This window comes from Chaetodon trifascialis, chromosome 7, assembly GCF_039877785.1.
Source record: "Chaetodon trifascialis isolate fChaTrf1 chromosome 7, fChaTrf1.hap1, whole genome shotgun sequence".
In the NCBI taxonomy this organism is placed as follows: Eukaryota; Metazoa; Chordata; class Actinopteri; order Chaetodontiformes; family Chaetodontidae; genus Chaetodon; species Chaetodon trifascialis.
The window spans coordinates 11,381,322-11,407,765 of NC_092062.1; the positions used below are offsets into that span (position 1 = coordinate 11,381,322).

General features: G+C 42.3%; 2 protein-coding genes across 2 annotated transcripts; both read left to right on the top strand.

The window, feature by feature from the left end:
* The first annotated feature begins 2,846 nt into the window (after window positions 1-2,846).
* Window positions 2,847-16,394, top strand: gapdhs (glyceraldehyde-3-phosphate dehydrogenase, spermatogenic). Its single transcript, XM_070965532.1, has 11 exons — window positions 2,847-3,242; window positions 12,003-12,056; window positions 12,495-12,591; window positions 12,981-13,087; window positions 13,768-13,858; window positions 13,990-14,108; window positions 14,697-14,778; window positions 14,942-15,093; window positions 15,188-15,350; window positions 15,655-15,752; window positions 15,897-16,394. Exons 2-11 carry the CDS (start codon window positions 12,028-12,030, stop codon window positions 15,964-15,966), a joined length of 1,008 nt encoding a protein of 335 aa, XP_070821633.1. The 5' UTR covers window positions 2,847-3,242; window positions 12,003-12,027; the 3' UTR covers window positions 15,967-16,394.
* Window positions 16,395-22,007: 5,613 nt separating this feature from the next.
* tmem147 (transmembrane protein 147) lies at window positions 22,008-26,305 on the top strand. The gene is made up of 8 exons (XM_070966417.1): window positions 22,008-22,101; window positions 22,842-22,944; window positions 23,391-23,460; window positions 23,580-23,645; window positions 23,735-23,871; window positions 23,971-24,055; window positions 24,236-24,357; window positions 25,424-26,305. The coding sequence occupies exons 2-8, from the start codon at window positions 22,868-22,870 to the stop codon at window positions 25,542-25,544; spliced, it is 678 nt and encodes a 225-aa protein (XP_070822518.1). The 5' UTR covers window positions 22,008-22,101; window positions 22,842-22,867; the 3' UTR covers window positions 25,545-26,305.
* The last annotated feature ends 139 nt before the right edge of the window (window positions 26,306-26,444 follow it).

The window sequence follows — 26,444 nt, forward strand, 5'->3', positions numbered from 1 at the left end:
CAGGGTGTTTTGTTAATACAGGATGTTTTTCAGCCTGCACACGATGCAGAGACACATAATTCGTCTCTCAAAGCTGAGGTCAAGGTTGCTGCTAAAACAAGACAAACATAATATGCAGAGTTGTAAATGTGGATTAAAAGTCTTTAATACTAAAAAATGTTATGGAAAGGTTGTGATATTGTTATCTGTTAATCTATTTTTTTAAGATTTCCCGACAAACATATTCAATATCCAATACTTTTTGATGACAGTAATTTTCAAAATTTCTAAACTTTGTTCTAAGTAGACCAAACAAAGCACACATGGTTTTACAGGATTTACAGTTTATTCAAATTCATAGATGAGATTAGTCAGTACAGTTAGTTAATACGCTGATTACCTTGACACCTGATAGTTACGTGCATTCATTACGCACTGCTTTATCATCTATATATTCTCATATTTTTTTCAGATAGCAGAAACATTCATTGGATTTAACTGAGAGTGATTAGACACCGACACTGACCCTCAACTGACGCTGCCTCGTCAAACCCTGTTATTGCAAAGGCAAGATCGCCCCCTGATGCACAACAAAGAAACTACAGGGGTCTTGTAATTAAATGATTAAAAATGAATCAGTCTTCAGTTTCATCCTACTGAAATGCCACAGTGCCAGTGATTATGTTGTCATTTGAAAATAAAGAAGACAGAAATGTGGAATATTCTTAAAAATAGATGGACAGATGGACAGACAGTCTTTAAGTGCTGCCTGTCCTGTCCTTTTCAATTTTTCAAAGCTGCTTCACTTTAATCAAGGAAAATGTTTGCTAAGTATAGCTCAACAAGGCTAAAGGCAATAGACAAAGTGATTCTTCTGACCTAACAGCACCCTGGGCCGCCACGGGACATTATGCACATCTGTACGGTCATTGTATCCAATCCAGCATTTACAGTTAACTGTCCCTGCCCTGCTGCCTTTCCACACTTCCCTGCACCATTGCATCTATGACCTTTTCACCTTCCCTCACCTTGTACTGAGCTGTTTAACAACAGGGCCTCGCCATAGTGGTGAGTCCCAGTGAGAGGTCAGACCAAACATAATGATAGGTTTACTGTCCCAACTGCTTTCGCAACAACTTGCCAATTTGAAGACTGTCCACAATTTTTCATGGACAAAATAACGTATTTCCACTGTAGTAAGCACCACAGACACAAGAATTGCACTCCTCCTGAAAACCATCCTAAACCCTCCTGCGTGCTGCATGTAGTTTATTGTCAAAGCTAATCTGAGAGTTAGCAGAAATGTTGGTGTCAAAGAGTGTTAGGACCGTTCGGGAGCTGCCTATGAAACCACCCTGCTCAACATTTCAGCATTTACTTATCTTGATTTTAAATCTAATGTAAACATGATTGCGCAGCACAATGGTGTGCAGAGTACTGGTTTGTCCGGTAGATGGCGCCATAGTTTAACTCCTGTTCCTGAGTGGAACTGACAGACTTCGAAAAATTTGCTCCATCAGAATTGCTACATGCTGTGATTTTATTTTCTGTTGTGGACAACTTTCACAGAACAAGAAAAGAAGAAAGCTAACGCGCAAAAAAAAAAAAAAAAAAAACACACATTTCAATCCAGCATAGGGCACTCAACAAATCATGACCATGACCTGAACTTGATCACGGTGTCTATAAGTGTGTGTATATAGATGTTGTGCATTGATTCTTATGATCAATCTGATAATAATCTATGGAACTACTCATGATTATCTATTATTTACGTGTTATATACGCATAGATAGATAGATAGATAGATAGATAGATAGATAGATAGATAGATAGATAGATAGATAGATAGATAGATAGATAGATAGATAGATAGATAGATAGATAGATAGATAGATAGATAGATAGATACCTCTGAGAAGTTTCTGATAAGTAAATGATATATGTATATATATATATGAGATATCAGATGAAAAGGATTTAATGAAACTATGTGAATGATATCTCGAGATTTTGCACGATCAATGCGAGCAGGGCCATCCTTTTAAAATGTATAATCTAATCTTGCTTTGCAATGCGGAAATCAAACGCCAACCAGAGCTGACGAAACGCAATGTGTGTGTGCTAATCATGTTGGTCAACGAGCATTTCTTCCTCCTTACACTGCAGGGATTTCCCATGTTTCTCTACTGTGCGCACCCTCCCTCACGTAGCCTTATTCTCAGCCTGACACGTGCTGTGACACAAGGAGAGGAGAGGAGAGGAGAGGAGAGGAGAGGAGAGGAGAGGAGAGGAGAAAAACGAGGTCATAAGGATGGATAGAATACAAAGTAATACACTAGAACAATTCAACTTTGGTCTAATTTAAATAAATTCTTATGTTTATTTGAGTCTTCATGTTGTGGTACATGCAAGCATACAATTCATTGACCCAGTCTACAGAAGAACATCCTGTCTCCATGGGATCTTTTCATGTTAGTTTCATGACTTCTTACATAACGGTGTAGCATCTATCCATATGGGAATACACACAACACACACACACACACACACACACACACACACACACACACACACACACACACACACACACACACACACACACTGCATCCATAGGCGACCCAGTGTGCAGTCCTTTGCACATCAATGTGCAGTGGAGGCCTGGTTATAAAACGTTTGCCTGTATAGACCATTCTGTCCAGCAGGACCCTGCCATATGCAAAGCGTGACCAGCCTTAAAGTCAGGTTAATAGTGAGCTATTTGGACTATCTGGCTAGTTTCCTGTCTCGGCCTGTTACATAAAAAGGCTATGTACGTATCAAGCTACGTTTCCCTAGTATTTGGTCACATGCACGTGACCAGCTCTGTAACATGGTGGGAATGAGACAAAAATGCTTCATCATTCCTCACCAGTTCCACGTTGACATGCTGCTGCTCTCTGGCTCTAGCTCTCCTATGTCTTTGTATGTCTTTCTCTCTGATATAAATAATCTTCCATCGTCGACACAGCCCTCGGGCCTATGATATGAGTAAGCTGTGTAAAGAAGACGTTATAAAGACCAGTGTTTCATCACTTCTGCTTGCTGTGGCGGCCGCTCAGAGACCGTGACCAGCCCCTCGTTCCGAATGGATCCCAGCAGCAAAGGATGACATGACGTCACGTCGCTAGGGCGACCGGGCTCCCCGAGGCACGTGTCTTGTATAAAAGCGGAAGGCGGCACTGTGAACTGCGCACACAGACTCAAGAAGCATCGGCCGTGAGGTAAGCTGCAAGACTGATTTACCCTTCGGTGTGTAGAGGCCTGTGTAACAGCTAGACTACATTACTTTCCCTAAGTTATCTAAGTTAAGTACATTTTAAGTATCTATCGTTTCAGCCTTCATCACGGTTTCAAATGTTAGCTTATCTGTCGTTGCACAAATATCGGCTGGCCATACATCAACTTGGTCAAATAGCCTACTTAGTGCAGTTTTAAATGACAAATTTTATTCTTCAACGTTAAATATGTCCTATATTTATCAGAGTCTACTAAAAACTGTAAACGACTTGCGGAAGCCAGTGGCCAGCCTGAAGCCTGTGGGGTGCTTTTTGTGTACCAGCTTTATTTTAATCAGCCACGTATCCGTTCAACGTGGCGCAAATGCACGAGAGGATGCGAGAGCGTTATAGCGCAAATCTCATTTAGCGTTAGGATGTTTAACGCAGCCTCTTTCTCAGGATGCACGCGGTATTGATACAGGAAGAGAAAAGCGAGGATGGGAGGGGATGCGGCCATGGCCTTGTAGTGTGGAGAGAGGCAGGTCGTTGTGTAATGCATTCGTTTTCACACCTAACACATAGCCAAAATCCACTGGAGCTGAAAACAAGCACTGAAATGACAAGGAATATTGCCTTCTTGATAAGAAAATCTGCATATGTATATTATAGTCCATTCATAATGTGTAATTCATTCATCTGAAGTTAAAATGTCCTACTGAGCGGATAACGTGACATTGGCAGCTCCCATTGCTGCATCTTTGCGGAAGTGGATTAGTCTCCATGTTATGTAACCCGATTCAAAAAAAAAAAAAAAAGAAAAGAAAAGAAAAGTACTTAGCGATAGCCTGTATTGAGAAATACTGGAATTGGTTCCCTCTAAAACCTAATGACGTGCCCCGTGTAACGTTACGGGGTGAATGGCTGTACGTGAACGGAGGTGAAGCTACGTGCCTCCCCTGGTCTTCATCATGAAGTCTGTCGTCGTTGCGCAATTAGATTTCACAGATGAATGGTACTCTCGAAATGACGGGAGGCAGAGGTCGTAGTGATGCAATGACCGAAACGAGACCGATGAAAACCCATCGCAGCATTTCACGTCGAAAGATGGGAGTCGTGCAGAAAACCTTCCTGTGATGCGTTTGAAGGGCAGAGAGGCGGTGTGGTGGTGTCGCATGATTCTGCCGCAGTTTGACTCCAACACTCGACAGACCTGTTGATGCGGTTTGCACAGAGGCCTGCGTTTTTAAAGTAACAGCACGACACAGTTAAAGCTCATGTCCCCGTATTATGCTGTCTGACCACCCATACAGTGTACAATTGCAACAAGGGTTTAATAAGAAAACTGAACAGCTGAATTAATCAAGCTCGTTCAGTGGAGGGAAATAATAAGGACAAGGATTTTTGTAAATCCAGCAAAATCAGATATGTGAAAGCCACACAGTCCCATTGTGCAAAAATTGGGGATGCTCATGTCTATTATCTCTTTTAGTATTCACTGTTATTTAGTAATAATACCGTAGGTAATACTGTTATTAATTCTGGCAATCACTGCTTTCTTGCAGTTAATTTAATTCATCTCATGTAGGTCTGGTACATGCAGATGCAGCAGTGTCTGGCCTGGTCTCACTGTTCAAGGTCATCACTCCAGCTGAGGAAGGTCACAATAGGCCCAGAGATGCTGTAGTGGTGTTGACCTGCCGCTAATCTCTATTCCCAAACTTCTCAGCAACTTAAGCATGGCTATTCACATTGTATTAGTGGAGAGGGAGCCACACCTCTTAGCTCAGGCTATGGATGACTGAAGGTCACTCAGAACAGGCCTGGTGCTTGGGCCAGGGAGATGCTAAGTATTGTAGTCAGAGCTGTACATGTTGCCAAACCTCAGGTGCTATGATCATAATTTTAGAGGAGCATTAGCAGCCTTTTGCCATGCATCAGCAGACAATAGTTTGCAGTATATTTAATTAACATGACTTATGATTAGAACCTCCCTCTAGATTAATTGTCCAATGTAATTTTAAAGCGCATCCAGTATTTAACCTTCTTTAGAGCAGGTTCGTGCACAATAGTCAGTATATTAAAAATAACAGTGACTGTGACAAGATCTCAAAACAAAATTAGTGGACTAGCTTCATCAGTGCCTTTGAGGTGGCTATATGCTACACTTAAACATCATAACAAGCCACTATTGGCCAAAGATGTCCCTGTTTTGGGTTATATCATTACTTTATATTTGAGACACATAAAGATTCATTGCATATGAGGAACAAGACTTATTTGCTTGTCATGTAATTACTTAGACATTCATTATGCTCTTGTAGGTGTTGCAGATGAGACAGACAAGTGTCTGAAATGTAAATGTCAGTGACTGCATGACCAACATGTTGCCCCTTGCTGAGCAAGGACTAAATTAATAGCCAGTGAGATTAGCACAACAGCAACACACAGGATGTGTTATGCCAGCCGAAGGTCTGCAGCCATGTTATTAAGCAGATGTACACAACCCACACAAACTGCTCGTGGTGTGTGAAAGTGAGAGTCTGTGGGGTCTCTATGACATGGGTCATAGATGTGGACTGGATTCTCAGGTGTTTGCTTTGAGTACCAACACCTTAGTTTAGTGCATCCTGTGGTTAGTGAATAGTCACTGCTGCTACAGGTCAGTTTTGACGTGAGGCTGATTTACATGCAGCCTTGATTCCATTCTTCACTTTTTTTGCCTTTTTTTTTGTTCCTAAGCAAGTTTTCCACTTAAAGGTTGCATGATCTTGTCTAGCCTGAGGTTAGCATGAGTATCCCTCTTGATTATTCTCTGCAGCTGACTTGTCAACCAGCCATCTTGTCCAGGATGTGTGTAAGAGAGGAGGGACTCTGGAGTGACTCAGCACTCTGCACCTAACCGTTGCCAGTTTGAGGAAATAAACCCGTAGGGAAGGTTATACACAACTGCCAAATAAAAGGTCCTTGTTTTGTTTTATAATGCAGTTATTCAGAGGTGAAGGTATTTGTCTCACTTGCAGAATAGGAGAAAAGTAGCAAACGCAGCATATAACTGTACTACTGTACTGCAGCTTGTGAGAGAGGAGAGGAGGTGAGTGACAGGTCCTGCGCCTTAGGAAGGATATCTGCCTGATGACACAAGCTCATACATTAGGGCTATGGGCAGTGTGTCTGTGTCTGTGTGGTCCAGCATTACGCCTGCTGAGTAGTCATGTTCTCTCCTATTGAATCCTCTGCAGGTTGACACAGAACACCTTTTACTAATTCATGGTGGTTGCTGTGTGCGTGTACATGTGTACTATTGCAGTTCGACACATTCGTGCACACAGCAGTGTTGAACTCTAACAGTGAGTTACTGGATATAAAACCACCATTTTTGCTTAAATGTCTGAGAGAAACAGTGATCTCATTATGTGTCCGTCACCGTCAGCAGGAGACCGCATCTGCTGAGTTGGACACACAGTCTGTGATGTTGTGTGTGCACGTGTCTGACAGGTGATGTGATAGTGTCTACAACACCAAAGTGGCATTGCCTATGTGATGAGACTATAATAAGCAGGTATAGTGCTAAAGAAAAGATGACGAGAAGATAAGTTCAAAAGTTACAGACGACATAGAAAGTTTTACTTTGTTAGTGTGTGCACATGAGGGTGTATGACTGGCATTTATTGTTTAGTCTTTAATGTATTTGATTTATTTGATTCACAGAGAGGCGGGCAAGAAGACGAAACATTACCTAATTGGATAGTCTGACTGGCCTCTAGCCAATCAACGCACTGCAGTGGAAAAATACTGGAGAGAGAGAGAGAGTGTGTGACAGAGGGGTAGAAAGCTGGAGGAAGGCTTGAATAGGCAAGAGACACTGAAAGAAGGGCAGCTGAAGGAGGGAGGCTCGGGGGGAGTGGCATAGTGGGCAGGAAAAGGAAGAGAGAGTCAGTGAGTTCATGCACTCACAGACAAATTTCCAAAAAACTCACAAATGAAGGCAACCAAAACAGCTAGTCTGTACCAAATAAGTAACCCAGTCATCTCGTACCATAGGGAATTATGTGAATGGGTTATTTAGCACATGTTCTGTCTGTATGTGTACCATAATACTGTTGAAAAGATAGTCTATCTGTGCTCCTCCAAACTCAGGTCCATATAAGGCCTAACAGCACGAGTCCACATGCTGTCCACATGCTCTACTCAGAGTGCTGACATATTACAGAGAAAAGAAGAATCAGTGTTTGTTTGGTGAAGTGTTGGTGCTTGACATCAGAGGAGGTGTCATGCCCTCTCCTCTCCCTTGCTCTTTCATTCATCCATCAGTTTTTGCCTAGGTTTTGAGATTTTATCACCTGATGCAGCCTGTTGTCTTTGTTCATCTCTGGTCCACTGGTTATGAGTCATCTTTCCCCTAGCAGTCCCTGTGGTGCACACACCCCCACCACCCGATTAAAATCTGGGTTTGTGCAAAGAAAGTGGGTCGCAGCTTAGAGGGAGGGTAGGGGTGTGCTAAATGAGGGGACTAGACAGACAAAGAGTGGCGAGGGCAGACAAATGGGGAAGTGGAGGGAGAGTGTTGAATTTTAATGATTAGTTTGGGTGGTGGGGAAAAGGGGAGGGGAAATATAATACTCATGGAGCCAAAAACAACGGAGAGACAGAAGTAGAGGGGAGTAGGTGTACAACAAAAGAAGGTGAATAAGCCAAACTGAAGAAAGAAGTGTTAGGATGGAGGACAGATAGATGAAGAGACAGAAAGAGAAGTACTGTAGGTAGACAGTGAGCAGCTGGATGTACTCCCTCATTAAGTAAGATTGAACACTGAAAGCCTCTCTGAGTGGTTGGTTCTTGCCTTTGTCTAACCAATCAGAAGAGGAGGTGGTTGCACCACCCTTGCGTGGTGATTCACTCTCTAGCGGTTTGGTCTGATCTCAAGGAGATGTGAGATTTATGCAGCAGAGAGGTGAGACAGAAATGAAGATGAAGGAAGGAAGGTTGATTTACCTTCTTACTCGCACACAGTGAAGTGTCTCTGATTGGTCTCAGTCCTGCTCTCTGGCCAGCCAATCAACAGAGGAGGAGGGTGCACTGCAAAAATCTGAATCATGTATTTTACCCACATCAGTGTAAGTAGTATAGATAAATCAATTCAGATGCCACTGAAGAGAGCTCACTATGACCACAGTAATATTCACTGTGGTACGCTGCATGACCAACCCTGTTACGGGTTTTTAGTACTTGACTCTGCTAGTCAGTCTGTTTCAGATGTTAATAGAGCTCTTCCTCAGTAACCTTGTGAAACTGCAGTGTTGTAAATCTGCAATGGGCAGTAAGTAGTCAGAAAAATGTTGAAGGAAACGTTCTACATGTTATATGTCTGGCTGTCTGCCTGCCTCCTCTTCCTATGTTTTAACGAGTGTCAGCAGATTGCAAGCTGTAGCTAACATGTAACTTCTTGCTCTGCTCTGCACAATACTGCCTCTGTGAGCTGGGACGTGTCTGTGTGAGGGTTGAAGACCAGATCAGGGCTGATTTATCAACAGTGAAAAGAGGGAGGGCTGTGTGGTGGAGACCTGGGAAGAGCTGCTGGCTATGGAGGAGTTTGGAGATTTTAGTTTAGGATTTTGCCTGGTTATAAATGCTTTGATATGTTGTGTTACAGCATTTTGAGCAAATTTTATGCTAAAACTGTGTGACAATACATAGCTAACACTAAATTTGGGAGCAGAGCAGTGGTGCTACAGGAGGCCATGATGGTGCAGCGTGAGCATTTTCATTGCATTTATTCATTAAATAAAGCTCTATCAAGCAAGAGTATTTCTTAAAAATAAACATGATATTATAAATTTGTTACTACAGACAATGGCTTATGAAGGCTTTTTTGCTGTATAATAAGATCTTAAAAGCGGCACTCACCACTGAGCAGCAAGGGCACCAGAATTAAAGACTGTGTCTGTGTCTCTTTAACCAAACGACAACCCTTACGCACAATCTGGTAACTTTGACTTTTTCCATCAGACTAAAATTTTTTCAACTGTGACTCAGTGGTGAGAATTCACATCCATCTTAAGTAGGTTGGTCTTTTATTGTAGGGCAATGGTGCTGTAACCCCTCCCTCCTCTCCCACACAGTTGCTAGGCAACAGTAACGGACATAGAGGGGGGAGTGTCACAAAGTGTACAGGCAGACTGACAATCACACACTCACACATACCTGCACCATATTTAACTCTACGTCACGTTATTCAGACATACTCACATTTTCATGTTTCATCAAAAGCAACAAATTAAAAACTGAAAATTTTAATGCACATCAAAGACATGTCCACATTTAGAGTCAGACTGATGAGTTTGAGCTCTACCGGATCTTTCTTATGTGGCTCCACTAGTCTTTGTCCAGTCCCATTTCCCAAACTGAATAGCCCACTCTAATAAAAAGTGGCATCATTTGTCAGTAGTGCAGCCATTTTATGTTGGAAAGCCCAAATGGAGATGTTAGTGTAGACAGAGTGAAAGCCAACAAGTGGGACAATTTGTTAAAAAGTGCACAGGCGACAGGGGGAAGCAGAGTTCAAAAGGGAGGAAAGAGTTGTGAATGCACAATGGGGTAATGTTGAGAAGCAAGTATAAAGGAGCGGAAAGACAGAAATGTGAGAACAGCGTGGTCATATTATATGAGCCTCTGTCTCCCTTTTGTCTCTCTCCTTTGGTGACCTTGGATTATAGATCCCAGCAGCAGAACGCAAAATGGCTGCTCTACCCTGAAAGAAAGGTACATAAGCAAACAAGTATAAAGGTGACGTCTGAAAGTGGCAGATCTGAGTTGATCTACCATTGTTCATCTTCGAGAGCGTGTGGGAGAGTGCAACGAGATCATTTATCCTAATCTTGTTGCTCCTTTAGTCTATTTAAAGTCCTCCCACAATGCATTTCACCAGATCATCAGCCTTCCCCACATCCACGCCACTGTGACACACACATGCGCTCGTGCAGATAGAGACACACACATACACACACAAAACAGATTAGGAGATTACAGTAGTCTAAAATGACAACCAACCAGTTTCAAGGACAGTCCGCTTTGCCCTTACGTACTCTACCTGCACCTGTCTCACACACACACACACACACACACACACACACACACACACACACACACACACACACACACACATTGATTTAGCATTTCTGTTCACCTGTATGTGTATCTGTATCTACTGAGTGTGTGTTTGGATGCAGGTTATAGACAGAGATCTCTGTAAATCTGTAGAGCTTTAATAAACCCTAAATGAGCCCATCAAAAACTTCAGGTTTTCAGATTATGAAACATTTCTTCAATCATCGTGTGGGTGTTAAAACATTATGCTAAATTTAGACATTTTAGACCACCTTTAATCCTATATGAACAATATAGTGATTTGGACTACAGTAAATGAACTAAATATGATATTAGGGTTTGTTTTTAGTATAGATGGACCAAGGACAGTAAAAGAGAGGAAGAGACAGAGGTAGTGAGAAAATGACCAGGTGAAGGGGGTGCAACTGGTAGAAAATATGTGGGCCAGGAAAGTGAGAGGGGAGGACAGAGGAGGCGTGCTGAGGAGAGACGGGCAGATGAGTGTGTAGTATGAAAAGGAGCGGAAGTAGAAGAGGTCACATAGTTGAGTCAAGGCCTGAAAGTAGACACCACGTCTCTGTTTCTTGCGTTGCATAAAGTATGTACTACTTTCTCCCCTCTCTCTTATCCCATTGTTTTCTAAACATGTCCCTGCATGATGAAACACCTCCCTACTCCTCCAGCAGATGCACGTAAAACATGGTATTTGAGAACCTGTATTTTTCAGCCACTGACAACAAACAGAGCCACACCCCTGCACAGCTGCAATCTTCAGCCCAAGTAACCAACACATCAGCGTACTGCACCACCTTGGTGTTCTTTAGTGCTTTAGTGCTAATGCGTCACACCGCCTTTACTGTACTGTGCTGTGAGGCTACTGCTGCCAGTCCTTCTCCATGTGTTTTTAGCAGACCTTAATGCTGATGCCGCAGAAGAAAATAACAGCGTACAAAGTAGATGTTAAAATGTAGTCCACAGAGCATTTTTCACTGTTTCACAAGAAGCTACATGAATGCAAAAGGTCTCCTGCTAGCATGTTGTTAGAGGAGGAGAGGACAGATGGTACCAGTGTGACAGCCAATGCCATGTATATGTGACAGTGTGAGAAGCAAAGAAAGCTGACAAATAAAGAGAACATGTGAAATGTATCTGCACACATACACACACACTCAGATACATACAGCTTTTTCAGTGGTTTGTGGATCCTGAAGAACAAAGGCTTCACACTAAAATGCCAGATTGGACATGGTGATATTACAGCAACACACGTGCACGCGCACACACACACACACACACACATTATGTATCACCAACAACTCAACTAACCGGATTAAAGCCACCTCCTGCTGCCAGGGCAGCAGTTTGTCTCAGTCCAAGCAGTCAAGTATACGTGGGGTTTTTGTTGTCAAGCTTACATTGCATGTTTAAACTCAAGGACAAAGAGGAGAGGGCATTTGCGGGCACATTGTTAAGCTGCATTCATGTCTGTTAAGAACAGAAGCATTTTTGTCTCAGTCATCTGACTGGGTGCGTTGCCAGTTAGTGGACATTACTGAGACTGAATAGCCTGCATTTCATGTTATTTTCAGCACTCAGTGGCTGTTGTTGTTGTTCTCTTTCTAATGTCATTGGTTTCTCTGTTTTGTTTTCCCCCCCCAGGTAACTCCCCCAAGCAGCAGCAACCATGTCAGATCTCTGTGTTGGAATCAATGGGTGAGTTTGAAACACACACACTTTATAAACAGGATGCTTCAGACTGATTTTAGGATGTCAGTGAAGCATATTTTGGGGGTGGGTGTTCACCATTAACACAGCAATATCTGATGGTTAGTAAATTGTCATGTAGACGGATGGCCATAGAAAAGCTTTTAATGTAAACTAACAAGCAGAGTGTTCAGCCTACATTAAACATATCGTGCCAGCAGTGGAGCTGCGTGAGTATTGGAGTGGAAGAAGTCATGATTTCATGATATTTCTGCTGCTGGGGATGAATGGGCAGGTCTTCTCTATGGTAGTAAACACTGGAAGTTATATTGGACTCTTTGTGACACTTTGTGACAAGATTCATGTCCCTGGAGTGGCTTGACATCCTGGGGAAGTTTCCCACCATTTTCCCAAAATAACTGCATGAATCTCTCTCTCCCCCAACAGCTTCGGTCGTATTGGCCGTCTGGTCTTGAGGGCTTGCCTTCAGAAAGGCATCAAGGTTGTGGCCATCAATGACCCCTTCATTGACCTGCAGTACATGGTGAGTGAACTTAAATCTGTACACTTGTTTACAGATTGTTAACAACATTTATTTTAATTCCAGTGGAGCGTCGCTTGTGTGAGATTTACATTAGTACTTAAAATATTAGATGGAAAAATAAGCCTTCAGCGTATATTGTTGAAAGAGGAAAAACATGCCTAAACGGGAAAAGAGTTTTGATTTTATTTAATTATTAATTGGCATTTAGTTGTAATTCTTCAGTCATATGAAAATCCAGTGACTACCAAATCTCCCAAATTGTTTTGACACTTGTGTCATGATAGGGTACAGTGTGTGAAATGTCGTGTTCAGGCGAAGTTTAATGGTTGTGATCAAACAACAACCAGAAGCCACTTGCCTCTTCAAATCATGTTCCTCCTGCCCCCCAGGTCTACATGTTCAAGTATGACTCCACCCATGGCCGTTACCGTGGTGATGTCTCCCAAGAGGATGGCAAGCTCGTCGTCGATGGCAACGCCATCTCTGTCTTCCAGTGGTAAGTGATGACGTTTAGTGGTTAAAAAAGGCCAGCTGAAGTGCCACTAAAGTGCAAAATGTATCATAGAGGTCCCTGTGATAGAGAAGCAGCCATCTAAGAGTTCACTTGGAATGACTTATTATTATTTATTTTTCATTTAAGGTGAGGTACTTTGGCCAGTTTGACCTCCTGGTCTTTAATATCCAGAGTGTATTCCAGGCAATGGACTGAGACTTTCTGCCTCTTGGGCCTCACCCATAGCTACCCCTCCACCCATTGTACCGGCTGTTGTTTTAGCCCATTGAATAAAGGGCCTCATCACAGCAATAGGCAACACCAACAAAAAGGAGGGTTAGACATTCCTTTGAGCACTAAGTGTAAATATCGGAGATGTACCCCATTGAGACTCCTGTTCTTACTCTATTAACCCGTGTAGCCTGACATGTTCATGGAAAAATGGTCGTCTGTTCATCACAAGCATTCAAAGAGGCTCAGCACACTAATTTAGAAAGCACAGGATGTCCTTTTATAACAAGATTACCCTTCACTTCTCTCTCGCTGTGTGAAACTTGCTTGCTGTCTCTTGGTTTGTTTCTGTTTTTTGTAGCATTTTGGTGTTACTTGTGCAGTTTAACATTACTAAACAGTAGTGTAAACCATTTCATCTGCGACTGACTCTGTTCTCTCTCTGACTCCAGTATGAAGCCATCAGAGATCCCCTGGGGCAGTGCTGGAGCCAAGTACGTTGTCGAGTCCACGGGTGTCTTCCTCAGTCTGGAGAAGGCCTCTGTATGTACACACACACACACACACACACACACACACACACACACACACACACACATATATGCATTCGTGCAAATATACACAGTCAGCCAGATGGTCCTGTTTCTAACCTATGTCCTCTTTCTCTCTCACAGTCTCACCTTCAGGGTGGGGCTCAGCGTGTGGTTGTGTCTGCCCCCTCACCTGATGCTCCAATGTTTGTCATGGGAGTTAACGAGGACAAATACGACCCCTCTTCCATGACCATCGTCAGGTAACATACCTTTGGTCTTGGTCATGCATTCTCACTGTGCATTTTTTTTTTTTTTTTTTGAACATTCTTTTTATTGAACATTTTCAGAATTATAACAGTCCAGTACAATACATACAGATTATAAGACAGATGTAGCAAATCCAGAATACATCCACAGCAATTATCTCAAAAGTCCTTGTTAGGCCTTGCTCCTTAGGCAGTTGTAGTCTGAGTTTCCAGGTATCTTTGCACTTTGTCAAACTTTGCTGCAAAAAGGTAATTCTGACCATTAATACGAAATCTTAATTTTTCCAGAGAGATATAGTCTGCTATCAAAGATTTCCACAGATGTAGTGATGGGGGTTCCTCTCCTACCCATTTACTCATAACAGCCTTTCGGGCCAACATAAGAAAAAAATGTATAGTATTCTTATGGGATCTGAATGAATCATGGATATATCCCAATAAGCATAATATTGGATTAGGCTGTAGTTGCTGTTTAATTATCACACTAACTCACTGTGCATTTTTAATTTTCACAAACATGTTGTTAGATTTAGGTGGAGCAGTTGTGGTAGTTAGTGACCATGTCTGTCTTTCCGTTGATAGCAATGCCTCCTGCACCACCAACTGCCTGGCCCCCCTGGCTAAAGTCATCCATGATAACTTCGGCATTGAGGAGGCTCTCATGGTAAGTCACTTGCATCATTTTGACTGCAGTTAGCAATATCCAAACGTAACACTGAAAGCTTTAACCACTATTGTGACAAGGGATGTTTCATCACATCATTCCCAGCCTTAAATGGATGCCAGAGTCATTGATGTGTCTTGTAATGTGACCCTTCTTTCTGCAGACTACAGTCCATGCATACACAGCCACCCAGAAGACAGTGGACGGTCCCAGTGCCAAGGCCTGGCGCGATGGCCGCGGTGCACACCAGAACATCATTCCAGCCTCCACAGGTGCTGCCAAGGCAGTGGGCAAAGTCATCCCCGAACTCAACGGGTGAGGACAAGCACAATTATGTTTGAAGGTGAAGAAAAGCCCAAAACAGAAGGTGACACAGGTCCAATATCTCTTTTGTCCATCCTCTTTCTAGTAAGCTGACCGGCATGGCCTTCAGGGTGCCAGTGGCTGATGTGTCAGTGGTGGACCTGACATGCCGTCTGTCCAAGCCTGCATCTTACGCTGAGATTAAGGAAGCCTGCAAGAAGGCCGCACATGGGCCCATGAAGGGAGTGCTGGGTTACACTGAGGACCAGGTAACACAAAAGTTCCTTCTCATGTACTGTAAAGCAGAGACATGGCTAGTTATGATGTCAGAATTAAGATTGCTGCTTAATATGCAGACTGCGTGGTGGGGTAAAGAGGTTCAGGCCAGGATGTGTGCTTTTTTCTACTCGTGCTCTAAATAAATGAGAATATATTTTACTGGAAACATGGACAGACTGTAAAAAGATGACCTCTGTGACTGACTTCTCTGTTTTCCATTAGTTCCATATTGCCTAAGCTCTGCCTGGCTACACGACAGTATATCTGACTTGTAGCGTGGTTTGTGATCTGCAGGTGGTCTCCTCTGACTTCATCGGTGACACCCACTCCTCCATCTTTGATGCTGGCGCCGGAATCTCCCTCAACGACAACTTTGTCAAGCTCATTTCCTGGTTAGTTTTCAAATGTCTCTGTCAGTCCCACATGGAAAACAAGAAGTTAGTGTTAATCTAAAGAGGAAAAGGAAAACACAGTGTCACCTTTTCAAAGCCAAACCATTCATTTCTCTTTCTCCCCCTCTCTCTCTCTCTCTCCAGGTATGATAATGAGTTTGGCTACAGCCACCGTGTCGCTGACCTGCTGCTGTACATGCACTCCAAGGAGTAGACACTTCCTGTCCAGAAAGGAAGTCGAGAAAGGGACCACCCCAACCATCCTCCCACCCCCTCCCTTCTCTTTTACACACAGATCCCACCCATAGCCAAGTCATAGCATCACAGCCCTTAGCTCTACTACAGTATACGTAGGCAGCAGCAACAGTGTGTTTGAGTGTTCTGAGTTTATCTGTTTTTCCTTTAACGACGAGACGATCGGTCGGTGACAGTATTTGTGTCCGTGTGCCCCCTCTCCACCTCCCACTGCCACTTTAGATGTGTCGTTATGGCTCAGTACTATGGTAACTACTGTATCCATCTCCCTGTTGGTGTGTGTTTTAAAGGCTTAACCACCCGTGGAAAGAGGAAGCTGAGAGGCAGAGCTATTGTAACTCCGCTTAAGAGTAAAGAGACAAAGAAATAAAACTTGAAAAACCTCAAGCTGTCAAGTTGTCCTGTTTCATTGTGTTCTTTATCTTTATCTGTGTCCTGTGGAGCCCTGAAACTGACGAAATGTAGAAAAAGGTTATCAGACGAATCAGAAATATAACTGGATACAGCAGTAAATAATATTTTTAGTTTAATCATTAAAATAGAGAGCAAGTACTACAAGCATGCATCTGTATATTTTGCACAGTTTTTTTTTATAGTTCACCGCTTTCATTTTCAGATTTTTAATGTCAACAGACTCATAATCATTTATCTAATACACAGATTTTTTTCCTCACTTTACTCAAATATAAACATATTTTTTCTCACATCCTTTAGTGTCCAGGGGTTACTGTGCTTGTCAGGGTAGAGAGAGAATTACTGTGAAGAAATGGAGGCAGCACTAACCTGTGACTAATGCTGTTAATATACATTTTATATCATCAGTGTTCAGGCCGCAGACACCATAGTAATGCATCTACCAAAAGTGTGCACTGAAATAAGAAAGGAGGCATCCTGATCACATGTTGAAGACAGAGAAAAATGTTAACTATCATGTGCGTGAACAATAAATCAAAATGTGTCTTTTCAGTATGGGTCCTGTTGCACCTCCTGGAGCAGGAGGTGCAACCCAATGAACATCAGCCAAAATGTCCCCTCAGAAAAACCTTCAGAGCCACCTACTGCCCTTCTAGAGTACTGCAGCAAGACTGCAGGCCGCGTCCTAATACAGCAGAAATGTTCCCCTTCTGTTTTTTTCCCGCCTTGACCAAGTTTGGCCCTCAAAAAGGAACTGACACCAAAAGCTTTGAAAATGCTTCGAACAATTTTGCTGCAGTGCCTCCTACTGTTTCACTAAACATACTGCAATGAAAACAGCAAATTTCAAGGGTCAATGAACTGGTTGTGGATGGGGCTGAATACACTATTAACAGCATTACTTTGTGTGTAAAGTCATCTGCATGACAATTTACAGCTGACCCGTTCAAAAATTTTGAAACTGTGTAATGAGGGGACGTTGCGTCTCCATGTCTTTGCTCTTCAGAATTCTGCAGACATCTTCATTTCCGACTGATGTCAGCTGCTCAGCTTTCCGACTGAAGCACAGTGGCACATTTTGTTTGAATGGATGGCATCATGCTGAAACTAAAGCCTGACAGCACAAGGATGTCGTCATCAGCCTGTCCTGACTTATAGGATTCAAATCCGGTCATTTGCCTGCAGCCTGATTTCCCCATCCAAGCATGGAAACTGGACAGTTTTGAATGGCAAAAATTTGAATTTTGCTTTCAGATGCAGGAGCACAGAGGCTTTGACTGCGCCACACATGACTGGATTAGGGTCCACTTTGTTTTTTAACAAAAAAAAAATCTTTTCCTGGCCATTTGTTTCTAAGTCATGAGAAGCAAACTGAAGCCAAGCCACCACTAGGGTTCATTGTGTTTAGTTTTTTACCACTCCAACACTTCTGAGTGTTTCTAACTGCTTGTGAATGTGACTTTTTCAGCTTTAATAAGAGAATGGTGGTTGGTAGGTTTGATCCAGTGATTTCACCTGGAGAAAACACAATGACTGTGATGGATCTGTGGTTGCACATGAATCTTTAGAAGGATCCCGTCACTGTCATGTGACATGTGTCTCCTTTTGTCTTCTTTTCAGTTTGTGTCATCAAGTTTGCATTTGTACTGCTTCCACTTTTTTTCATGAACTCGTCTTCCCACCCTCTTAATTGTAATTCTGGGAGTTAAAGTTATGATCCTTCAACTTTTAATGAAATCAACAAGCTATTTACTGCCCGTATAATACATTCTGTAATTCATTTAAACACAGTATAGTAGTTCTTATCATTGGTGGCGGACTCCATCATTCCTGCCCTGGATTCAATTTGCCTGCCTGCACATTCCTACAATGTGAGTTTGTCTGGCTGCATTGTAAACATACACCAGTTACTCTTCTGTTGTATTTCTGACAGAGTAGCTGCTCACAGAAAGTTCCAGTTTTCTGTAGTATTAAACAGCACCTGGTGTTACCACAGTACCTATTGGAGTCACAGATCAACCAGACTTGAAATCTTAAGGATTACAACTTAAAGGTGATAGGACTGATTCACACCTGAGAGAAACTGAAGCATGTACGGAGAAATCAGCGTATCGTTTGTGGAGGGTTACCGGTTAATGTGGCAAAGAATATCCTAAAGATCATCACACCAGTTTGTGATCCTATGTGTGTTTGTCCTCCTCCTGTTTTCTCTTTCATTCAAAATCATATCAAACAAGCACCCCTGGTTAGGAATCACTGCCCAAAGCTACCTGGAAGATTGGCACAAATATAAGACTAGCATTAATTCAGCAGTTTGGGAAAAAAAACATCTGAAAGTTAGAATTCACAGATAAGTTTAAGTGCCTGTAACACTGGAGTGATGTGGGGAGGTGATACTGGTCAGCTGGATCTGGCGAGGTGTGTCTATGTGGGAGTGACCAGGTTTGTAGTTTTTATAAGAGCAGAGTGAGAGCGCCTCAGCAGCCACTGACCGCACCATAAGGGGTCTGCATCCAGACACACCTTTGACCTGACGTGAAGACAGGACCAGCCATGGGGAACAAGAGCAGGCCCGAGCTCGTACTCTCCCTCCTGCTCATGGCTGCTGTCGGTCTGGAGGCATTCGTAAGCTACACAGTGCACTCTCCAGCTGTGAACTTGACCTGGGCAGAGGCGAGATTGTACTGCCAGGAGAAGTACCTTGACCTGGTTGCTTTGAACACAATTGACAGAGACCTGGTGACTGAGCTTTTGACGACAGCTGATATGGAGCAAATGTGGATCGGTCTACTCAGAGACCCCGAGAATGACGCAGTCTGGAAGTGGATAAGCCAAAAGTGAGTAACCTGTTTGATGTTGTCTTTATTCTGATTTCAATATCTTAAAATATAACAAAGGTAAATACAGTTGTTCAGATGCAGATCTCGCTGGTTTGTTTCAGAACTGAAAATGGGATGACAAGAGATGATGTCTCACAGGGGGGCAGCTGGGCCCGTGGACAGCAGAGCCGTCACTGTGCAGTTGTGTCAGATAAGGATCTAAAGTGGTACAGTGATAAATGTTCAAATAAATACGGCTTTTACTGCTCAGTGGGGGACAAATTTCATTATCACCCAATTGCCGTCAGCTGGCACAATGCTTCTGGCTTCTGTCAGAAAAGCAGTGGTAGGCTAGCCACCATCACCCAAACCAACAGAGCTGATTTAAACCAAACTGGCTGGATTGGACTGTACCGAGTGGCTGGTGAGACCTGGAGCTGGATTGGAAACTTTCCATCTGACTACAGAAACTGGGCACCAGGAGAACCACTCAACGCAGACTGTGCCGCTATAGACTCTGTCACTGGAAAGTACCACAGCAACCCGTGCTCCAAAAAGCTTCGGTTTCTCTGCTACAATGACAACCTGGTGGTGGTGAAGGAGAAAAAGACATGGGAGGATGCCCTGAAGCACTGCCAGGCCATGAAAATGCCATGTGCTGGGCCCTGCCTGTACGAACACTACTTCCTGAGCCTGGAATCTCCAATTTCCAATTACAGCTACAACTATCTCAAAGACAAGATCAAAACAGCCATGACCGATGAGGTTTGAGAATGAGTGACAGGGTTTACACATGAGCTGCTTTCACTGAACACTGTCATGAAGTTAATCATGTGACTAAAAAGATTTCTTCCATACAGTGCTGCCTCGTGACCATTTACAGTGAAGAAATGCATACCAACCACCTAAACTTTAAAAAGGCCTTATTTAATTTTACAACTCAATTATTCATAATTTCATTTTTGAGACAGAATAAGGATGATAGAATTAGTGACTGCCATTTTTATGTTGTTTTTAATGCATAATTTAAATGCAAATTCAACTGATCAAATTATAAATCCTCTTTTAAATGTATTAGCTTATTGATAGATTAAGCATCAAAAGGTGGAAGCTCCAGTTTTGGGGGTAAGTATACATTTTGAATGGAATGAATTGCTTTAGGCAATCCAGACGTGATCATCAGCTGAATACCAGGATGTGGATTTTGTCCAACCTGATTAAAATGGATAACATAGAGAATATTGAGCAGTGCAGGTAGCCACATTAACCAACTCAGTGAATCATTTTCAGGGTAAATGAATGTGGACGAGTCACAGAGTGATCATGCAGGTGCATTTCCTTAATGTTAGACCCTCTGCTCAGCAGTGTATGTCTAAATGTATGTCCAGAGACATTTTTCCACAAGGACAACACGGTTACAATGTGCCAGGGCTGTTTGATAACCCAAATAGACAGGAGGCACTGCCTGCTTCACAATCACTGCATTAAACACATCATTTGATATTTGATTTAGTATTAGTAGTTGACCCTCGTTTGTTCAAAATAATGACTTTAAACTTCAGCATTGGGGTCACTGTGCATGTAGTAGTTAAGTGAGACTCACTCTTTGTCTTTCAAATAAGTGATTTGTTGTCTCAGGAGTCAAAGACTCAATTGAAGTTATATCAAGCTTCCTCAATTGAGCAAGTATGAGGTCAATAAATGAGTGAGCAGTCACAGTAAAACACTGTGCTTGCCTTGTGTTTTTCAGGTTTGGATAGGCCTGCGTTTCCTGGGAGGGGAGTGGTGGTGGGTGAGTGGACAGACGCTGGATGCCAAGGGGAGGCCGCCAAAGTGTCCGTCCCAGTCAAAACACTGTGGGACCCTGTCCAAACACGACACAAACGGCTGGATCACCAGGGACTGCTCAGAAAAAAGAAACTTCGTTTGCCACAGAGTTAAATACTTTGCAAAAATAATAACTTAAACTGGCAATACGGAAAATTAATTGTCTGTCAGTGACCAGAATGAGCTCTCTTTACAATAAGCCTTTTTATTCTATATTAATGTTGTTTTGTAGTAATTATGGTAATTTTTGAAAATAGAGGTAGACATAGTCACAAATGTATGTTACTTGGTTGATTTTATCAAAGAGTGGGGAAGAATATTGTCACACAGAGGGTGCGAGGGTGTCATTTTATTCTTTGACCTTTATTTAAAACATTTTTTGTGGGGTAATAAAAAAAAACTTTTTCCTCTTCTTTTTTGTGATGTTTCACATGTCTGTGGAGTCTATACTGTAGAAATTCAAATGGGTAACATATATAGACTGCTTTTGCTCTCAATGGTCATCATTAACATGAAATCATGTTACTTTAGCTGGATTCCTTCAGTGCTGGTTGCTAGTTGATCAGCTACTGGGTGCTCATGTGATGTATTGTGACATAATTCTGCTGTGAGCAAGATAATGCACATTGTGAATTCTCAAAATCAGCATTATTCTTTAATGTCTATGTTTGTCTGTTTGTCTTGTGGCTTTAATTATTGAACTAACTTAACAATTGTCAGAGCATCCTGAACGCACCACAGGCGGTAGTTCTGAAATGGTAATTCACGAGGATGTATGAGGTTAATGCTAATAACTCACATTTAATCAAACACACTCTGTTTGCCATAAATGCACACATAAAGAGACACACATACACACACATCTGAAGTATGTTAGTTTCTTGATACAGAGCACAGAATCTTGTGGAACGTATTGTTAATTCCTACCGATGACGTTGTCGGAGTCATTTCGAGGTTGAGCCAAGCTTACTTCCGTTCGTCATTCAACGAGACACTTCTACTACATACTGCCTCTTTTCACCTCTTCAGCCCAAGTAAGCACTGCCTCTGAAAGGCTCTGTTTTACAGGTGACGCCATGTGGTTTAAATGCTAACTGAATAAATGCTAACTTTATGGTTAAACTCGACAGACAGAAATGATCCATTCTTGTTAGCTAGATGCTAAACCGGTGACGGGATTGTCCTTTAGCTAGCTAACGTAGAGTATTCATTTCCATAATGACAGTCATGTTACACAGCTTTATAGCTCCGTACATGGAGTAATAAAGAAACCCATGGAGCATGTTACTTGAAACTCAAAACTTGAAATGTTACGTGAAAGACTTGTTATTGCTTATAGTTGTGCTAAAGTTGGTCGAGTATGAAACTGTGATGTTACATCCGGCAAACATCAAAACTGTGACTGACTGTTACTCGGGTGACGTGAACATGTAAAATCATTGGTAACAATTTAGATTATCGGTGAATCATTTAAGCCAGAGAGCAACCTTAATGCACTCTGGTTTTAGCCTCTGAAGTGAGAGGATTTGCTGCTTTCTCTGTTTTGTGTCAAGGTAAATGAAATCTCTTCGATTCTGGGAGCATTAGTCAGACAAAACAGGACATTTCAAGGTGTCACCCTGATCTCTGAAAACTTTCAAGGAGCATTTTTTCACCAGTTTGAGACATATTGCATGTCAAAAATGGGTTGGTGTTAAAACAATCTGCTAAAAGTTTGGCCTGTTGTGTCAATGGTTGGCAAAGTCTTAACTTCTTTGTGTCTCTTTCTCTCCAGGGAGCTGAATTTTGTGACCAGACATCATGACACTATTTCACTTCGGGAACTGCTTCGCCCTGGCGTATTTCCCTTACTTCATAACATACAAGTGCAGTGGCCTGTAAGTGTCTGTGTGAATCAGAGATCTGGTCTGATGTCTGTCAGTGCAGTCATGGCCAGTGAAGTGTATTTGGAGTGAACAATTGAAAGTAAAATACTGAGTTGTACCACATTGGAAAATGACTGTTGTGACTAATTTTAGCTTCATTATTAGGTGGTGTCTCGTGTATTCATCTGTTGTAGCAACATATGCTCAGACACTAAGAGGTCTGTTAATAATCTGCTTAGGTTTGGGAGGGGGTCCACATAATCCTCTTAAAACAGTGTGGCCTTGACTTTGGTAGTGCTTTTATTCTGCTGGTATTATTGTACTCAAGTCTTAAAACGAGGCATCCCAAACTGCCAGTTTCTGCCTGGGCTGCGTTGTCTGACAGTAGCTTATGTTACTGTGCGCTCTTGTTTTACAGTTCCACCATTTCACGCTGTGTTTGTGTGTTCAATCTCTAGTTCAGAGTACAATGCCTTCTGGAGATGTGTCCAGGCTGGAGCGACCTACCTGTTTGTCCAGCTGTGTAAAGTGAGTGAGCTGTCATCTTTTTTGAAAGCACTGGAAGAAAAAGCACACATGATGCTGTCATTGGCTTCCTTGTGTTTTGGGGTGTATCAGCAGAGTTTGCTTATCTTTTGGTGTCACAGATGCTGTTCTTGGCTACATTTTTCCCCACGTGGGAAGGGGGAGCTGGAGTTTATGACTTCGTTGGGGTGAGTGTGAAACTTTTGTTAACTCTTACCAATCCCAGCTTGTGTAGGAGGCTGTAATGTGTGTGTGTCTGTGTGTGTTTGCTTTCCAGGAATTTATGAAGGCAACAGTGGACCTGGCAGACCTGTTGGGCCTCCACCTTGTGATGTCTCGTAATGCTGGTAAAGGAGAATACAAGATCATGGTGGCTGCCATGGGCTGGGCCACAGCAGAACTTGTGATGTCAAGGTAAGCAGTAACGTTGTTCCTGCAGGGAACAAGAGCTCTTCTTTGTCAAATTATGTCAACACTGGACCTCACTGTTTGTGTCCTGCTGCGGCCCTGCAGGTGTCTTCCTCTGTGGGTGGGAGCCAGAGGGATTGAGTTTGACTGGAAATACATCCAGATGAGCTTTGACTCTAACATTAGTTTGGTGAGTGCTCTTGCTGTCCTCCTCTGCTGTCTGCTCCTGTATGTCCTCTGGCCTTGGCTTTCAGTTCATCTGTTGTCTTTGGAACATTTTCCCATCTCACCTCCTTCCTGTAAAAATGATCAGACCTGGATATGTCAAAAAAGTAACTTAAATCCATTAATTATGTCTGTGTGGTTATAGGTCCATTACATCGCTATGGCAGCAGTGGTGTGGATGTTTACACGATATGACCTTCCTAAGAGCTTCAGGCTTCCTGTTACCGTGCTGCTGGCTCTCTGTGTCTACAAGGCCTTCTTAATGGAGTAAGTCTGACTTTACACACACACACACACACACACACACACACACACACACACACGCGCTCAACACAAACATTTACACACCCTCAGACATACAACATACAGTACACAGCAGGACATTGAAATAGTTTCTTTGTCTTGAGTGACATTTGCTGTTATTGTTGAAAAGTACTCAAATTGAGCAGGCAACTCGATAGTAGAAACAAAGATATGTGTTAGTAAGTGAGCTTTAGAGGCGTTAGAAGGCAGCGTCTGTTTCCTTTGAACAGAGCCAGGGCCGTTACCCCTCTGTTTCCAGTCTTTATGCTAAGCTAGGCTAACCACAGCGTAGCTCCAGCTCCATACTTAATTGAGAGGTGTGACATTGGTATCAGTCTTGTCATCTAAGTTCTGACAAGAAAGTGTGTAAGTATGTCTCCAAAAAGCCAAACTGTTTGTTGAAGGGAAAATTGACCTCCTGTGTGGTGGCTGCACTTTCCTTTGTAAACCACAGGATGGTACTAGTCACCAGCAACAACACCAACAGTGAGAATACATACATTTTATATACAGGGAACTTAATTTATTAGCAATTAAAGGGATTTTTAAAATCAAAAATAGTAAACTACAAAGAGAAATTTACTTCCAGTAAAACAATAACCACATATGAATACCATCACTTAATTTAGTTAAAATCTATTTTTTTTCTGTTTTGCGTTATTATTAATAGCAAACATTGCTCATAAGCCCTTGAAAAACTCTAAAGGTTGTTGATTTTTTGCATAAAGAAGAGACCAACGAGAGGAGCAGCAGATCAGTTTATTAAATTTCCATTTTGTAAAATGTTGTGTTGTCAGCGTTGGTGGTTGCAGCTGACTTCGGGTAATAAACAGAGTGTCACCGCCGAACACATACCTGTTCCCTTGTGTGGTTTATTTACCTGGAAGAATTTTAAAGCTCTAAATGCATGAAGTGAGAGAGATTGTTTTATGTTTCATGATATGTGGGCTGATCAAATATCTGAAATCTCTTGTATAAACTTAGTATTTATCTCTAACTTGCGTTGTGTTCCTCTTCGTTGTGTCCTCAGGTTGTTTGTCCATGTCTTCCTGCTGGGCAGTTGGACAGTGCTGTTGGTGAAAGCTGTGCTGACTGGTGCCATCTCTCTCTGCTCACTGTTTCTCTTCGTCACTCTCGTCCACAGCAACTAAGTAAAAACCAGCACCCTGGGATAAGCCTTCAACAGTCAGTCTCTCTGGTCCAGTTTAGACCGGGGTTGTCATAACTCAGGAGCTGACTCCTGACGCCATGTCAGTCTCTCTATCACACCAAAACTGACTGAAAAATGCTGGTTGGACTGGTCTGATGTACAAAACAGGCTGAAGGCACAAGCTTACCAGCTGGTAAGATAACCAGTTTGTCCAGTTTGTTTAAACTGGCCTGTATGAACCGCTGAGATTGAAAACACGCACTCAGGGCGAGGCTTGGTTTGCTGTGAGGCCACCAATGAAAACTGCTGGATGAGTTGTGACATCAGGAGGCTTCCGTATATGATTGGCTTACCTAAGATGTGTTGGTTTTGTTCAAGGGTGAATTTTCTATCAGTAAGATCATAAATTAATCAAGACTTTGTACAAATAGCATTTTTTTAATGTGTTTTCCAATGAGCCAGTGTAAATGCCTAGATTGCATAGTAAAGTGAATTTCTAACAAACGAAAAACAGCGATGTTTCCTCGATGGTTCTTTGTGTTGTCACACATCCGTCAATTTATTTATATACAAGTAAATATTACAAGTCGTTAAAACATCTAATTATTGAATAAATTGTCTTAAAGACTTAGAGTTTAGCCTGAAGCCCCTGAATGCAGCCTGCAGTATGAAAACACGCAGCAGGTCCACTCAGCATTATGACCACATTATGTTGAATTGTAAGCATCTGTGATTTTGACATTAAAGTGATGGGTTTTTTTTGTCTTATCCAGATTTCTCGTGGCTTTTTAATTTTCCCCTAAATTTGCTCTAGATATTCACTTTGCAGATGGTGCATTTAACACTGCTGTAGCCACCCGTGAAATGTCAGGAGATGCACGTTTAATAACAGTTGGTAAGT

Coding starts and splice junctions, on each gene's coding strand:
- gapdhs (XM_070965532.1), top strand. CDS start 12,028: ATGTCAGATCTCTGTGTTGGAATCAATGG. Junction 12,057..12,494: donor CTCTGTGTTGGAATCAATGG/GTGAGTTTGAAA, acceptor CTCCCCCAACAG/CTTCGGTCGTATTGGCCGTC. Junction 14,109..14,696: donor TCTTCCATGACCATCGTCAG/GTAACATACCTT, acceptor TTCCGTTGATAG/CAATGCCTCCTGCACCACCA.
- tmem147 (XM_070966417.1), top strand. CDS start 22,868: ATGACACTATTTCACTTCGGGAACTGCTTCGCCCTGGCGTATTTCCCT. Junction 23,646..23,734: donor GAGTTTATGACTTCGTTGGG/GTGAGTGTGAAA, acceptor TTTGCTTTCCAG/GAATTTATGAAGGCAACAGT. Junction 23,872..23,970: donor GCAGAACTTGTGATGTCAAG/GTAAGCAGTAAC, acceptor GCGGCCCTGCAG/GTGTCTTCCTCTGTGGGTGG.